We start from the raw sequence: 16,927 nt of genomic DNA, 5'->3' as shown, positions 1-16,927 counted from the left end.
AGCAGGCGGGTCAGGATGGTTCCGGAGTGGGTGACTTCTGTATGAAGCGTCCTGAGTACTAGTCCACCCAGAGCAGGACCAAGACACGTAAATACCCCTTCAACCTGACACTCTAAGAACTTGCTCAACTCCAGGCAGAAGAGACTGAACGGGGGGGGGGGGGGGGGGCGGGGTGTGGAGGCAAGGCCTGGGGGGGCCCTCCTCCATCATCCTGCACAATTCAGCTTTGGCCCAAAGTTACAGACCCTCCCGTTAGGCCAAAGCCTGGCAGTGAAGAACCCTCCCTCCTGTCATACTCAAGTGTGCCCTTGGGGAGATGCCTCACCATCCTCTACCCTGGCCCTAACACTATCAATGTTACTGTTGACCCCACCCCCCCAACTCTGGGTCCTCACTAAACTGGGGGGTCCTTTACATGAGCATCACCCAGGCAGCCAAAGCCTATACCCACCAAGATCCCTCCAAACTCCTTTAGACAAATCACACACCAAGTCCTGCTTCCCCCAACCCCAGTGTCCCCTGCCCCTGTAGTCACAGACACAGGAGAAAAATTCATCATCTTTACACTCAATGAATTAACAGCAGTAGGTTCAGACTGGCCAGGTCCAGGGTTCTGTGGGCCTTGGGGGGCAGGCCCAGCTACAACGAACACAGGAAAATGGGCAAGAGGGCAGGGGGAGGAGAGAGTTAACAGATTTGGTCTTGAACTTGGGGGGTTGGGTGGAAAAGTGATGATCCTTGGGGCTTGGGATGAGGACCAGCAGGAAGAAAGCTGTCTGATGGGGGCCTGGGCAGGCCCGACAGAGGGGCTGGTACCCTTGGGGCTGAGCGGGGAGGGGAAAATGAGGCCCCTCCCCTGAGGACAAGGCACTTGGCTCAGACTCCTCCTGCCCCACGCCATCCACGGGAGAGATGGGGCCCTCGTCCCCGCGCTCCTCTCACTGGCTCAGCGGCTGTTCCAGGTTGAGCCTCTGAAAGAAGCTTTTGCCCAACTCATATGTGCTGATCATGATGGCACAGGAGGGGGCAGCCTTGATGATCCTTGGGAGGAAGCCTGCAGTGGGAGGGCAAGGCTGGGGTCAGAGGCTGGGTCCCAGAGGACCCCAACCTCACCAGGGCCTGGACACAGACACTCACCTGCAAAGAGTCCCCTGGTGCCGGACTCGGCCCGGATCCTCCGCAGCAGCAGCCAGGTGGAGTCGGCGTGCACAGGTGACACTGCAGACACAGGCATGACCCAGTAAGACCTCACGTGGACCCCCACCTGCCCCCACACCACGCCAGCCAAACCCCTCACCTCTCACAGCTTCCACGGCTCCCAGCGCAACCTGGCGTTGAGTCTTCACCACATCAAAGGGTAGAGTCAGGATGGCAGCCACCTGGTGGGGAGGGGAGGGTTCATCTCCATTCCCAGGACCCCCATCCCTTGCACCCAGCCTGAGTCTGCCAGCCTTATCACCAGGGAAGGTGAGCTTGCCTCTCAACAGGCAGCTACTGCACTGCCATGCAAGGACACCTCTGCCAGCCTCACCCCCAGCCCAGTCAACTCACCGTTCCTGAGATGCCACCAGCCACAAAGCTGATGCCCACCGATGTCTGGTCCTTTGGCCTGTGCCCACTCAGCCAGCTCTTTACCAGCTCATAGTTGAACCAATACAGGGCTTGGGGGCACAGGATACACTCATTAGAGATGGGGAAGGCCAAAGGGTGGGCCCCATACCACCCTCTTCCACTGACCTATACCAGGACAACCACTCCCTCCCAGTTAAGAGGCCTGTTTGCTACACTAGTTTCTTAACAGGTTCTCTGCAGGAATTATCGCGTGAAAACCTGGGCAAATACCCTGCGTACTGAGCCCATTTCACAGATGCGATAGGGCTCAGAGGAGTTCAGTGACTTCAAGGTCAGTAATATCAAAGTTGGGACTGGGCTGTAGACCTCTTGTGCACCATCCAAGGGCTCCCTTACCCCATATCCCCTGCCCCCTGGTGCCTACCTGAAAAGGGCACATCCCGAAGAGCAGTGGGGCCCCAGCCCAGCCAGAGTGAGCGCCAGCCGCCCTGAGCTACGGAGGTTCGGACACAGGCACCCAACTCCCGGTATGACACATGCTGAGCCTGCAGCTTTGTCCGTACCAGCTCTAGGGGGCTTATCACAGTCACAGTGCCCACTGTGGGGAACAACAGGGAGGTATCAGCTCACAGGTCCTAATGGCAGTTTGCCCCAGGGTCTGGGAGCCCAAGACATCTCCCCACCCCTAAGTGGGCAGAGAGTGAAGCTGGGAGCTAGGACTGAGCTCAGGCAGAGCTGGGGCCAAAGGGAGATCAAGGGCCCAGGGCTGTGCTCACAGCGGGCCAATGCACCAGCCACCATGGGTGCACAGAAGTCAGAGGTCAGGGCTCGACCACACAGGAAGGCCTTGAGTTGGTCATAGGCCGTGAAGTAGATGGCGGTTGCTGGCACAGTCATCACCCTGGGGGTGTGAAGAGATGTTAGCTGGGACTTCCAGCGCCCCCGGACTTCCCTGCCCCAGCCAGCCAGCCTACAGGGGGGCAAGAGATCAGCAGGGCATAAGGGAAGACAGCATGCAGGACGGGTACTCACAGGGTGGCTGGGAGGCCACTCCACAGGGTCCTGGTGCCCTCGTGTCTCACAATCTTCACAAAGGCATCCTGGCCATAAGGACATCAGCCCCGAACGGGAAGGACGAACAAGAAAAAGGCCTGTGAAGGGGCTGGCCCAGGCCGGGCCCTCACCCGATGCCCTCGCCTCTGCCCACAGCCCTGGGTCCTGCTGGCAGGCGGCAGCCCTCAGCCCTCAGGCAAGTCCCCATTTGGCTCCAGGTGGACTGCTGCTCACCCTTCAAAGCCACATGGAGGGCACTACCTCCTCAGGGGAGCCTTTCCCCAACCGAACGGGCTGCCACATGTTTGCTGTGTTCCTTCCTTCCTGGGCCTGCTGCCCAGCCATCTATCCCTCGGGAATTCTGACAGACCCGGCTGCGGGCACAGCTGCTCCTCACCATGGTGCCGGTGAAGCGAGTGGGGTCCTGAAACCAGGTGGCACAGCGGGCACCGTTTGGGCACAGGTACAGGGGTTCCAGGACACCATTGCAGTAGAGGAGGCACTTCCCTGTGGGTCGGAGAGAGGGGGGCACTGGGGGAGGGGAGGGACACTGAGCGCCATGGCCCTGGAGCCTGCGGGGAGGGCCAGCAGAGGCTGGGTCCGCAGGGGGGTGTTCTTGTGCAGGGCAGAGGGTGGCTGGTAGGACCTGGAGGCCCGTGCTAGCCCATGGCTGCCAGGCTCAGGGGCCCCAGGGAAGCTGGGGCACTCCCTCCCCGGACCCTCCGGCTCCCCGTGGCCAGAGGCACTCACATTTGGTGTAAGAGAGGCTCCAGAGCCTGGCGGGAGGCATCGCATCTAAAACACAAGGCGGCCCCTCAAGTCAGGAGACCCCCTCCTCCCCCAGGGACCCCACCTCTAGGAGATCCTTGTGCGCAGGCACCGCCCCCTCCCGGTTCCAGGGCTGGACACTCACCGCTGGTCACCGAGGGCCGCTGAGACTGCAGGCGGACCTTCACCACGTCCAGGGGGGTCACTAGGGGAGAGGGCGGGTCTGAACACTCCTTTCCAGGCGCCACTCCGGACACCTCATCCAGGCTCTGCCCCTCTCCCCTCCCCCGCTGCCCCCTCCCCCCGCCCCCCACCTCCCCGGGGGGTCTTACTGAAGATGGAGGTGACCACGGCCCCGGCGCCTGAGGCCACCATCTGCTGGAGGGGGCTGATGCCCCCTGGGTCCCGATCAGCCATCTTGTAGCTTCAATTCTGCAAAACAAAGCTCCGGGAGCTCCAGCTCACCCACCGGCAACCAGAGGCCGAGAGGACCGAGGCCGGGCGCTCGCCGACTTGACTCTCTCACTGCGGGGAGCGCCTTTCACAGCCGTCCCTGTCCCCCCGCCCGGCCCACGGGCAGACTGAGGCTCGGGGAGGGGAGGCGACCGCCCAAGGTCACTCGGGGAGCCATGAGGACACCGGGCTGGTCACCGGTCAGTTCATGGGCAGCAGCGGCCCCTGCCAGGTGCTCACCCAGCCTCCCGCGCAGGCCGACTGTGCGCCGCCCCGCCAGGGCGTCCGGTTTGGCCCCGGGGTCCCCCCCGCCCGGCGCCCCTGTTACAGCCCCGCCGGCACCTGCCAGCCACGAGCCACCGAGCGTGGGGGGGGGAGGGGCGGCGGTGAAGGGCAAGTGCGAGCCCCCGCTCTCTCCGGGCGGCAGGCGGGGCGCCCAGCCTTCCCCGCACCCCGTCCCCGGCCGGAAGGGCTCGGCTCGGGGCGAGGATGAGGACAATCTCTCGGCTCTTTTCCCCCAAAATCACAGGCCGGGGGACGCGACCGAGAGCGCGAGACGTAGGAACGGGGAGGCGGGGTCTGTGCTCGCCCCTCGGCGGCACTCCCGGTCCCGGTGGAGCCAACGTGGCCGCCGCAACGGCCCGCGACGCCGCGCCCCCAGCCCAGCCGCGGCTCAGGCTCCTGGGGACCCCCCGAGACGCCTCTCCGTCCCCCGCCCCTGGCCGGGCCCCCGGTCCCGGCCCCGCCCCGCCCCGCCCCGCCCACCTGGCTTTAGGATGGTACTCGCGCAGCGCGGAGCCCGGGGTCGGGCGGGCCCATGGCGGGTCCGCGACCGGTGCGGGGTCCGCGCGCGTTCGCCTCGCTCCGAGGCCGACGAGGCAGGCCGCCGAGCCGAGCCCGCCCCGCCCCCGGACCCGCCGCGAGGCCCCGCCTCCACGGGCCGACCGGCTGCGCGCCCGGAGTGCGCGGCCCCGCCCCCCGAGGCCTCCCGGGAACCAGCGGAGCCCTGTGCCGGGAGCAGCTAGTACCCTGCCGGCTGCACCGCATCGACAGCGTATTCTCACCACCCCCCCCCCACTCCCCACAGCTAGTCCTGGCCGAGCGCTGCACCCGGAACCCCACACCCTCAATAACTCGCCTGACAGCGTGAATGCACCCCCCCCCCAGGGGCTTAGTCTGCGTGGCGGCGGGGGGCGGAGGGGGTTTGAATCAGTTCCAAAGCCGCGGACAATCGGAGAGTGATGGCGAGCATTTGCCCGCCGGGCTGGGTTTTCACAGCTTCACGGGGACGGACGCATCAGACAGGAACCAGCATCATCCCCATGTGACAGGTTGAGACTCGGCTCCAAAACCATTCGACAAACTGGGGGGTTCCGAGCGCTTGTGGGGTTAGACGAGCTGGCAAGCTGGACAGAGAAAAGGCGGGTCCGGAAGCGGGGAGCCCGGGTCAACCTGGCTTAACCTGGGCTCCGTCCCACTTCCGCGCGACCCGGGGCATTTCAGCGCCGCTCCGGGCCTCGGACGAAGAGGACGCATAAGGCAGAAGAGGACCGGCATTTTCGTGTTGGTCACTCTCACACGGTTATATCTTCTAAATCTCAAATCTTTTATTTTTTTAAATATATTTTATTGATTTTTTACAGAGAGGAAGGGAGAAGGATAGAGAGTCAGAATCATTGATGAGAAACATCGACCAGCCGCCTCCTGCACACCCTCTACTGGGGATGTGCCCGCAACCAAGGTACATGCCCTTGATCGGAATCGAACCTGGGACCCTTCAGTCCGCAGGCCGACGCTCCATCCATTGAGCCAAACCGGTGAGGGCATAAGTCTCAAATCTTTTAGAAGTAGGTTATTTTTCACCCCATTTTACAGCTGGTGAAACTGAGGCTCGAAGAGCTCGGGATTGGAATCGGCCAGGCTACCCTGCCTCGCGGGGTGGCAGATGGGCCTAAATCTTACTCCTCCGTCTCTGATCCCACTTGTCAGGGAGACACGTTTCTCTCCCCGGGCAACTCCACCACCTGCCCCGTCTTTAAAACTCTTGTGCAGCCTGGGGAGAGACTGTGCCTTTAAGAAGGGTTGGCCGTGACTTTGACGTAAGTTGCCTCCGAGCAATGGTCGGGTCGAGACCTAGAAGCGGCGCAGCCAGCCGGCGCCGGCGAGGCGAGCACGTGGGTCCCCAGGGGCCGACCATGAGCTTTCCCTGCGAAAGGCTTCGCGATCTCCCACTGCCTGGAAGGCCGACTTCGGGGGCGTGGAGAAGGCCAGCTGTGGCGGGTGAAGTGGCCGCTCGTCTAAAGGGCCGGAGGAAAACGAATATATAAATAAAATATAAAATAAATAAGGGAAAATAAAATAAAGGGCCGGAGGGAGGGCGCCCTTTCCATCTCCTTCCCAAACCAAACTGAGGTCTGAAATAAGACAAAATCATTGCATAAACTGTTGGTTCAGGAGAAAACGGAGAAAACGCATCTTCTACTAAGGTCCTTTACAGCCTCAAAGTTGCGATTTACCCCAACAGTTAGTTACACACCCACCAGCCCAGAGATTACTCTCCCATTTCACAGAGGAGGAAGCTGAGGTTCTTTCGGGTAATGACTCTCGTCTAGTGTGAAGCAGAACCCAGGTTGCTCTCCTGCAATTTCTCATTTTACAAATGAAAAAAACAGAGACCCCCAGAGGTCAAATCGCACCAAAGCCAGCAAGGGAAAGAGTCAGAATTCAAACGCCGCCTGCCTGAGTCCAGAGCAGCTCCCGCCCCACCTCATTCTCAACCCAGGGCTCTGATCCCCGCCGTGCCCGCTCATCTGTTTCATCTGCTCAGGCCTCGGGCCCCAAGAACCCCAAGAAATACAGCGTGTGTCTGGCAGCACCACTTGTCTGCTTCAAGATCAGAGCGCCTGGGAGGCAAGAACCTGGCCCCAATTTCCTCCTGCAGCAGCTGTGTGACCGCTGGCAAGTGCCTGAACGCCCGGAAGCCTTACTCTCCCCATTTACAAAAACGAGCTGATGGGGATGATAATGCGCCTACCTCACAGGTCCTAGGTGAGGATTTAATGAATTAGTGGCTGTAAAATGTTTAGACCATTGTCTGGCAGGCGGCAAGCACTCAACGACTATTATTTTTATTATTATTGATTGCTTCCCAGAACCTGCGGCACGGAAAGCTTGGGAAAGGGTCTTGAGAGCAACCAGGTTCTGTTTCTGGTGCTACTTCTACCTCCAAATGCAGGCACAGATAGCTATCACTCCTCATACCCCTTCCTTCCCAGATTCAAGGTCACACAGCTGCAAAGCAGCAGAGCCATGAGTCAAACCCAGTGACCTCTGGGCCTGTCTCCCCCGAAGTAGAATGAGGGACTTGCACTTCATGCCTGGGTTTCTTCTTGCAATAGGATGCCTTTGAGATTTGTTGCTGCGTCTCAGTTTCCTCATCTGAAAATAGAAACGATGTCCCCTGTCCTGCCTAACGTACACACTCTTGGCTAAAGTCATGTCTGTAAAAGCCATGTGAAGACTCCACCAACAGTTCTGCGGCCCCTGTCGGGGGCCCAGAGCTGAGCAGACCACGTCCCTGCCTTCCCGCACAGGTGAATGCTTCGAGCCCGAGAAACCTTGGGGCATCACTGGTGTGACGAAAGCACACACGGGGGCAGTAGTCTGGGCAGGTGGGCGAGGTTACTGAGCCCAAGAGGAAAAATCCAAACCCGTGCTCACAGCTAAACGCCAAGTCGCGCCTTTGATTGAGCCCTGAGTTCAGGGAGGGGAGGAGTTCTAGAAGGCATCACCAGCAGTGGGGGCATTTCCCAAGGACGATCATGGTGGCCGCAGGGTGCAGCCGGAGCCTTGAGATGCCCATGAAGCTCTAGAGCCTTGGCTAGACTTGCCGCCCAGAGGAGCAAGCCTAGAGCCCCGAGGAGGAGGCGGCCACTGTCCCGGCTGACGTGGCCACAGGTCACACCCCGTGGTCCTGCCGGAGTTATCATGTGGCCCCACATGGCCATCACTGGCTTCCTCATCAGATGGGAAAACAGAAACTCCTTTCAACTGTAAAAAGGGAGAAAATGGTACCAGCCCCAAGGGTCCCAGTGGGGACTGATGGGCCAGTCCTTGCCCAGCACTGGGAAAGCAACATAAACAGAAGGTAGTTATTATGAGGCTGAATCTTCCAGGGCAGCCCTGGGGCAGGGGCAATATCCCCCCCAGCTGGCATCTTCAAGGCCCAGGAAAATATTTATGGGGCTGAAGTAAGGCTGGGCTCCCTCCTACAGATCCCACCAACACCTCTGAGCTCAGGGCCGGCACTGTCTCCACCGACAGCTGCCTTCCTGGAGGCAGGGCCAAGGGTTTGGGGACCACTGAGCCCAAGAGGAGAAACCCAAACCCAGGCTCACAGCTAAATGGCAAGTCTGGTCTTTGATCGAACCCTGAGGTCAGGGAGGGGGAGGAGTGATAGAAGACCTCACGGGGACAACTAGAGAAAATTGAATGAGGCCTGTAGAGCAGACATCACTTTATCAATGTTAAATTTCTTATCACCTTGCTGTGGTTTTGTAGGAGGGCATCCTTGTTCTTAGGAAATGCACATTGAAAAGTTTAGGGCTGAATGTCAGCAACGTAGTCCCAAATGGCTCAGAAAAACACACACGGGACAATGCCAATGTAGCAACATGTGGACTGGGAAGTCAGGGTGAAGGGGTATGTAGACGCTTACTGTGCCATTCTTGCACACTTTTCCTGAAGTTTTTAAGGTTTTCAAAATAAAAAGTTGGCGGGAAAAGGGATTTCCCCCTCCGAAATACAGACATACAGGGTGTGGCAAAAGTAGGTTTAAAAGTTGTTCCTATGGAAAGTAATACAAAAATTAATAAGTAAGACAAGAATAAACTCGCCCTAGCTGGTTTGGCTCAGTGGACAGAGCGTCGGCCTGCGGACTGAGGGGTCCCAGGTTTGAATCCAGCCGTGAGCACGTGCCCAGGTTGCGGGCTCCATCCCCAGTGTGGGCGTGCAGGCGGCAGCTGATCAATGATTCTCTCTCAGCAATGATGTTTCTATCTCCCTCTCCCTCCCCCTCTCCCTTGCCCTCTGAAATCAATAAAAATATATTAAAAAATAAGAATAAACTCTGTTTCTTGTACTCACTACTGTAAACTTACTTTTGCCCCACCCTGTATTGCTTATAGAACCAGAAGAGGAAGGAAGCTGTCTTTTTTTGAAGGTTAAAGAAAAGAAATAATATCATAGCCAGGATCAGCCTGTCTAGGGAAAGGCCTTCCTACTTTCCCTTCGCCCATGGCCCGAGTTGGGGCGTTTCTGGACACCCGAGGCTTTACTAGGGGGGCCCTGGGTGTGGTCTGAGGAGGTGACCCCCAGAGGGGAAGGGTCCTGGTTAAGATTTTCTGGCGTTGGCACCCCCTCCCCCCAGGCTGACTCCCGGAGCTCTGGACCAGCTCTCTCACTACCTACCCGCGTGGAAGGCCGTTTCTGGCCACAGCTATCCAAACTCCGACTGCCCAAACGCTGTGACCCGCAGGCCACGTCTCAGAACTCCTCCGCCCCTCGGCCTCCGCATGTGCGAAAGGCCTCCACCTCTCCGGCAGCCGGTTTGTGACAGCACAATGCTGTGGAATTCCACGGGTCTGAAGGGATGCACATCTCCACACCACGATGGGGACAGTCTCAAGGGCAGGGCTGTGATAAAGCGGGGCGCCGGGGAGAGTGCCAGGCGTTGTTCTGGCCCGGGGCGCTGCCGCCCCCTAGGGGACACTTCGAGCACTGCCGAGGTTGTTTGTGGTCACAGACTGGGGCCCCTGGTGTCTGACAGGTGGCAGGATAGGTGTGCTCAATGCCCTGTCACGGTAGGACAGTCTGACACATCACGGAATTGTCCTGCACACCTCTCAGATTCCCCGTCTTTTTTTTTTTTAAATATATTTTTATTGATTTTTTACAGAGAGGAAGGGAGAGAGATAGAGAGTTAGAAACATCGATGAGAGAGAAACATCGATCAGCTGCCTCCTGCACATCTCCCACTGGGGATGTGCCCGCAACCCAGGTACATGCCCTTGACCGGAATCGAACCTGGGACCCTTTAGTCCGCAGGCCGACGCTCTATCCACTGAGCCACACCGGTTCGGCCCCCCTGTCTTTCTGGACAATCACACGGGTGAGAAACCTGTTGGTGACCTGACCCGGAAGCTGGGTCAATTTCACCCGCATCTTTTTTTGGTTTTACTTTCGTTTTTCGTATGTTTTTATTGATTTTAGAGAAAGGGGAAGGGAGAGGGAGAGAAGAGAGAGAAGCATCAATGCTGAGAGAGAGTCGTTAATTGGCTGCCTTCTATTGGGGGTCGAACCAGGAATCGAATTGTGACGCCCGGCTCAGGGGTCCATGCTCAACCACTGAGCCACATTGGCCAGGCCACCCACATCTTTTCTGAATGCTTTTTAAAGTACATTGCATTTCCCAGGAATAAAACTACCATGCCACCCTAGGGAAGATTTGACTTTGTGTCCATTAAAACCTTATCAAGGCTCATTCACAATTTTAGGAAATTGTGTCCCTGGGACCACCTGGCCCCTGCCAGCTGAGTTGCTGACATGACACTCCAGCGCGAGTCTCCATTTATGGCTCTGCTTTTCCAACACCAGTGATTCGTGTGCATTTGCAAGCTTCTGTTCTCCCATGGAGCGGGGCCTGAGCTTTCACATACGGAGATACATCTTATTTTAGTTTAAATTACTTTCTTTTTATTTTTCCTCTATATGACTTTATACCAGTGGTTCTCAACCTTCCTCATGCCGCGACCCTTAAATACATACAGTTCCTCATGTCGTGGTGACCCCCCACCATAAAATTATTTTTGTTGCTACTTCATAACTGCAATTTTGCTACTGTAAACAACATGTAATTATATATGTGTTTTCTAATGGTCTTAGGCGACCCCTGTGAAAGGGTCATTTGACTCCCAAAGGGGTCGCGACCCACAGATTGAGAACCCCTGATTTATACGGTATATGATGTGAAAAACACTTTATACGGTATATTATATGTATAAATATTACACACTATCTGAAGTGTATAAGATGTCTAAAACATTGTGCATATGAACATTATATTGTTTTTGAATTTAATTTCTGACAATGTATTTAAGGCGAGCATATAAGGTCCTCAGGAAGGACTGTGAGCTTGCCAAGCGCCGTCTAGTCCCATGCAGTGCCCTTGCGTCTGGGGATGCCGTTTCTGCTTGTTAGCTTGACCAAGGCTGCCTGGAGTGTGTTGGCCACCTGACCAGTGTGGCCATGCCAAGGCTGAGCCCGGTCACCGTGATCCAAACCGAGGAGGAGCTATCCCAGCTGGGCCTGGACCAAAGGCTTGGCTACCCCTCTCTCTCTGCCTCCCACGCTGATCTCTCTGTTGATTTATTGAGCATTTCTCTCTCTTTATTTTCTTTTTAATTTTCAAGTGTTTGATGGTGTGCCAAATGCTGTTGTAGAAACTTGGCGACAGCCGAGAACAAGCCACACAGGTCCCTGCTCACACTGTCTAGTGCAGGAGACAAAGAAATGAGTAAATAAGACAGTCAGTCGGAGACAGCAGTGACATCTGTGAGGGCAGCAGGACAGGTCGGTGATAGAGGAGGCCGGAGATGGCCTAAAAAAAGGGAGACCTAGGGGGTCAGGGAACATTGCTGGAGATTAACTCAAGGTGAAGGGAAGGGAGGAGGGAGCAGACTGGGATGAAAGGAAGTGCTCAGATGAGGGGCCAGATGTCACAGTAATTTACATGGAAAAATATTGTGATGGTTTCAATTCCTGGCTTCATGTCTTTTTAACCGCATGACCTCAGTGACGTTGCTGAACCTCCCTGAGTCTTCGTTCTCGCACTGTAAGCCGGGGATGATAACTCCACTTGCCTGGCAAGGTTGTGTCAGCGATTACGGGAGAACTTCGTGCGGAACCTGGCACAGTGTGAGTCGTAGACATTAGCGGGGCCCACTATTTAAAAACACAGATAACAAGTAAAGCAGCAAGCGTCTCATCTTAAGATAAGAGGCTGAGTAAAAGTCTCCCGAAGTGCATGTGAATACAGATTTCCCTGCTGACTGACTGGGGGAGCTTGTCTCCTTTCTGGGCCTTGGTTTCGTCATCTTTAAAATAAAAATAAAATAGTATTTCTGGTCCTACTTCCCTCCCAGGACTGCTGAGAGCTTTAGGTTTAGACCAGGAGTGGGGAACCTTTTTTCTGCCAAGGGCCATTTGGATATTTATAACGTCATTCAGGGGCCGTACAGAATTATCAACCTAAAACTCAGCCTGCTATCTTTGGTCAAACATTTAATTAACTCACCCCTAATGCCTTCGCAGGGCCAGACCAAAGGATTTCACGGTCCCCACCCCTGGTTTAGACAGATGAGATGTGTGAAGGGAAAGGGTGCTCCAGAGGCCGGTTCCCTCCTCCTCTCCCACCCTCCTTGCAGCTGCTTCTCCTCGGGCTCCTGGACATGACTCTGACTTGACCTCTCAGAGCTGGGTGGGGAGGGCTGTCTCCAGAGACAGATGATCAGATTAGCAAGAGAAACCCCTTTAATGTCCTAAAACAATTCCTTCCTTTTTTATGTATTTATTTTTTGTTAATCCTCACCTGAGGATATTTTTCCATTGATTTTTAGAGAGAGCGGAAGGGTGGGGGAGAGACAGAGAAACATCCTTTGGTTGCCTCCCACATACACCCAGACCAGGGCAGGGGATGAGCCTGCAACCGAGGTATGTGCCCTTGACCGGAATCGAACTTGGGACCCTTCAGTCCTCAGGCTAACACAGTAAGAAGCCAAACCGGCTAGGGCTCCTCCCTTTTTTAATGTGCCAGTTCACAAAGTCTCTTCACACCCATTATCCCATTTGAATCTCACATGACCATGTAGAGGGCATGTGGGAATTACTTTGTACCCATTTTACAGATGAGGAAACTGAATCTTGGAGCGGACATCCCCTGACCCGTAGGGAGCCTGCATGGAGAAGGGCCAGGAGAGCTCGAGGTGGGCTGTGGGGAGGATCGAACTGAGCTGTTGTCAGTATTCAGGGGAGACTGGTGTTGTGGGAAAAGCTATGGGGGGGTCTGACCCACTTGGACTCAGTCACCAACACTACTGTTTAATAGCTGGGAGATAAGACCCTCAGCGCCTCCTACATCTGTGAGATGGAGATCATAATCAGCAGTATTTTGTTTTGTTTTTTAATCCCCACCCATCCATTGATATTCAGAAGGGAAAGGGAAAGACAGAGAGAGAAACGTCGATGTGAGAGAAATACATCGATGGGTTGCCTTTTGCATAGGCCCGACCAGGTGCCGGGCCAGGAAGGAGCCTGCAACCGAGGTACGTGCCCTTGCCTGGAATCGAACCCGGGACCCTTTGGTCTGCAGACCAACGCTCTACCCACTGAGCCAAACTGGCCGGGGCTGCAGTGCTGTTGTAAGAACTCAGGGACGTGTACGGAGCAGGCATGCAATACATCATCCCGATTCAGCTCATTAAGGCCCAGCTCCAAAGATCAACTACTAGTGCCCACCCCCCAAGCTGACCTTCCCCTTCTAAGGCCCGCCCTCTCGGCTGCTGCCCTGGACAAAAGCTGGCCTCCAACTTGTGGAGCTGACCAGCAGTGTAGCAACCATTCAGGGGCGTAGTGCCCTCAGGGGATCCTCAGATTCAGAAAAGGACACGGGGTGGGGAAGGGTGCTCTCTGTACCCATCAGGAGGCATGGCACTGGCTGGGCCATCAACACCCCCTCCCCCCCACCCCAAGCCTTCCAGGACCAGAGGCCACCCCTTCTGGGGGAGGGACACGGGAGGCAGGGCCTGCACCTGGAGCAGCTGGGGAGTGTTGGTCAGACCTTGGCTGAATTTTCTTTTGTTCACTCTAGTGGGGTCTGATTTTTATATCATTGATTTTGTCGATTTTAACAGAAAAATGAGGTCCTTAGCTCTGAGTAAATGCAATTTGGTTGCCAAAAATTCTTTCAAATATAGGAATGATGGAGAAGGAAATGACAGTTTGGGCATTTCGGGTCAAAGAATAAGCCGAAGTCGCCCAGCTGGTAAGAGGCAGAGCTGGAATTTGAGACCAGCAGGCAATGACGCGGGCCTTCTGCTCAGATCCCAGCCCATTGTCCAGGTTTCCAGGAAAGAACTGACTCTCGTCCCCCGCCATCTGCTGCCACTTGCCGCCTGCCTGTCCTGGGGGCCACTCCGGCTTCCTGGAGACTCCCTGGGATCAGTGTCAGCCCCCACTGATCACCCACTGCCCTCAGAACATAAGAAACTGAAGCTTTAACCAGGCAAAATGCTGTCTCTCTCCTGTAGGAGGCAGATGCCCCCACATCTGGATGGGAGAAGAGAAGTCAGCTAGACCCATCCTACCCTGTGTCTCCCCCCACCTGACCCCATCACTGCCACCTCTGCCCTTGTCTGGCTAAGGGAGCCTGACAGTTCCAGTGTGAGGGGTACCCTGCACAGGAGTCTGAAATGGACCGGGTGCAAATTGCCCCAGGTGACATCAGGCCAGCAGAATGGGAAAGGGCAGCCACATGCGGGACCCAGGTGGGTTTCTAGGAGGAGGGACATGTATGCCAGGGCTAGGGAGGAGAGGGCAAGGTGGGCCCAGGGACAGGTGGGCAATCTACCAGGTGTGTGTGGGGGCGGGGGAGGGAAAGGGGAAGGGGTTTCTGGGAGGGCCCAAGGGGAGGAATCACCACAATGATGGCCCCAGTAGCTTCATTACTGAGAGCGGTAGGGGAGCTCAGAGATGCAATATGTCTCCAGCAGCAAAGGCATCTGGGAAATATTGGACTCTGTTTAACCTGTGACTGTTTATTTTTTTTAAAATATATTTTATTAATTTCAGAGAGGAAGGGAGAGGGAGATAGAAACATCAATGATGAGAAAGAACCATTGATCGGCTGCCTCCTGCACGCCCCCTACTGGGGATCAAGCCTGCAACCTGGGCATGTGTCCTTGACCGGAATCAAACCTGGGACGCTCTATCGACTGAGCCAAACCGGCCTGGGCTTAACCTGTGACTGTTTAACTCTCGGTAGCCTCAGGTTTGGCTGACAACCCAGAAAGCCAGAATGCTGCGCAAAGAGAAAGGCCAGGCCCCAGGGGTTAATGAATGCATATAGTGTGTGGAAAACTGCCTGGTGTTATCGGCTAATCCAGAAATGCATTGTTCCCACTGGTGGTCTGTGACTACCCACCATATGCTTTTAACCGCCTATGAGAAAGAGAGCCTGTCCTGGGCGGGGTGGATTGACGCACAGCCGGCCACCCCTGGCAGCAAGCAGCTGCTTTGCCCGTGTGTGTGTGTAAGTTCCTCCTATTAAAGCTCTTCTGAATTTGAATAAAACTATACATGTCAGTTCTTTGAAATCGATCCTGCATTTAGACTTTTGGGACTCCCCCCTCCACAAGCATGTACTTGTCTCCGATCCTGTGCTAGGGCCGTGGCGGGGAGGGCCTCATTGTCAGTGGCCTCAATGTACAGACGGGGAAACGAGGCAGAGAATAAGCCCAATCCCATAGCTGGAAGAGGAAGAGGGACCCAGAGTTTCCTCACCAGCACCAGGTTCCCGTTGCAAAGCAGGGGCGGGGCGGGTGGGGGGGTGTTCAGCTGGAGGAGGGGCCGCAGACCCGCACATCAGATCCTCTGGGGCTACAAACGCTCCCCAGGTGATTCCAGGGAGCATCTGGGGCGGAGAACCCTGGAGGCCCCTCCGGCCAGGGCCTGGGAAGAGCCAAGGAAAGGACTCCCCTCCCAGGCTTCTCCCACCTGCCTTCCCCTTCCTCACACACCCCTCCCCTTTCCCTCCACCCCCACCCTGCATTCCATACCTCACAACTGGATTTAAAGATACCATCCGGTATCACTCTTCAAGCAGAGAGATATGGGCCTACCCCCAGGGCCGGGTGGAGTGGCTGCAGCTCACTGTAGGCTCTGAACCTCCCAGCTGGCATGGAGCAGGGTAACGCTCTCTCACTGCCCAGATGAACACACCGAGGCCAGAGGCCAATCAAGAATTCTCAGCCGCACGCTGATTTACAGATGCAGGGGAAACTCACAGAAGACACTGTTGAAAAGTTGGAAAGTGGATGTCGAGAGCAGGAAAGGAAAGAGGACAAGAGTGCTACTTCATGTGATAATTTGTCTAAAATTTTATTTGCATGTCAGACTTTGATAAAAATAATAATTGATGAAAAAACAGCAACAAGGAAGGAGGCCTGCCCAAGGGCACTGCAAAAGCTCAGTCTGTGCTGGGGCGGGAACCCAGGTCTCCTGACTGTATCCAGTGCCTCTGCTGCCAAACATCCCTCCACAGCCTCTAGCCAGGACACTGGCCCGGTTCAGACTCCTCTCCCCCACACCCGCCAGCCGGACAGACGGGAGGGCCTAGCCCAGCCCCGCGGGCACCAGTCAGGTGCCTGATGATGAGGAAGGGCAGGCGCCTCCGGAACTGGGGCAACAGTTGCTCATCCCAAGGTGAGTCAGGCAGGAAGGGGAAGGAGTAAGAATAAGGGAGGGAGAGGCTGTTTCCGTGCCCCACTCCAACCTCAGTCTTCAGGGCTGTCGGATTTAGCAAATAAAAATTCAAGCTGTCCAGTTGAATTTGAGACACACCATGAGTAATTTTTAAGTGTAAGTCTGTCTCCAATATCGCATGGGACCTTCTTATACTAAAAAAAGAGTTTCTAATCTGAAATTCAAATTTAACTGGGCAACCCAAGATCTCAGGGGGAGAGGCCCCTGCTCTGGGGCAGGTGTGACTCTGGGGTCAGAACAGTGGTCACTCTGAATGAAGAAAACCCTGCAGAGGCGATTGGAAGACACAGGCAGAGGCTGAGAGAAGTGGAATGAGGAAGTGAGAGGGGAGCTCCCCAACCCTTTATCCAGACCACTACCTCTGAAGGCCACCCTGGGACTGCCCTAGAGCAGTGACGAACCTTTTGAGCTCGGCGTGTCAGCATTTTGAAAAACCCTAACTTAACTCTGGTGCTGTGTCACATATAGACATTTTTTGATATTT

The 16,927-nt window shown here is 55.8% G+C and overlaps 1 protein-coding gene across 3 annotated transcripts; it reads right to left on the bottom strand.

Annotated features, from left to right (window-relative positions):
* Positions 1-551: 551 nt before the first annotated feature.
* SLC25A39 (solute carrier family 25 member 39) lies at positions 552-4,768 on the bottom strand. Of its 3 annotated transcripts, none has more exons than XM_036340603.1 (12): positions 4,612-4,768; positions 3,726-3,825; positions 3,539-3,598; positions 3,376-3,420; positions 3,023-3,156; positions 2,605-2,672; positions 2,349-2,473; positions 1,997-2,170; positions 1,552-1,661; positions 1,298-1,379; positions 1,138-1,218; positions 556-1,054 (listed from the first exon to the last, which is right to left on the bottom strand). In XM_036340603.1, the coding sequence occupies exons 2-12, from the start codon at positions 3,808-3,810 to the stop codon at positions 939-941; spliced, it is 1,080 nt and encodes a 359-aa protein (XP_036196496.1). In that variant the 5' UTR covers positions 3,811-3,825; positions 4,612-4,768; the 3' UTR covers positions 556-938. The 3 variants fall into 3 exon arrangements, with proteins under 3 accessions (XP_036196498.1, XP_036196496.1, XP_036196497.1); XM_036340604.1 differs by having other exon boundaries at positions 3,023-3,132; XM_036340605.1 differs by lacking the exons at positions 2,605-2,672; positions 3,376-3,420; positions 3,539-3,598; positions 3,726-3,825; positions 4,612-4,768 and having other exon boundaries at positions 552-1,054; positions 3,023-3,111.
* Positions 4,769-16,927: the final 12,159 nt, after the last annotated feature.

The sequence above is a fragment of the Myotis myotis genome, unplaced genomic scaffold, assembly GCF_014108235.1.
Source record: "Myotis myotis isolate mMyoMyo1 unplaced genomic scaffold, mMyoMyo1.p scaffold_m19_p_17, whole genome shotgun sequence".
NCBI classification, from domain to species: domain Eukaryota; kingdom Metazoa; phylum Chordata; class Mammalia; order Chiroptera; family Vespertilionidae; genus Myotis; species Myotis myotis.
The sequence above is the reverse complement of the archived record's forward strand: the minus strand, read 5'-3'. Positions and strand labels throughout refer to the sequence as shown.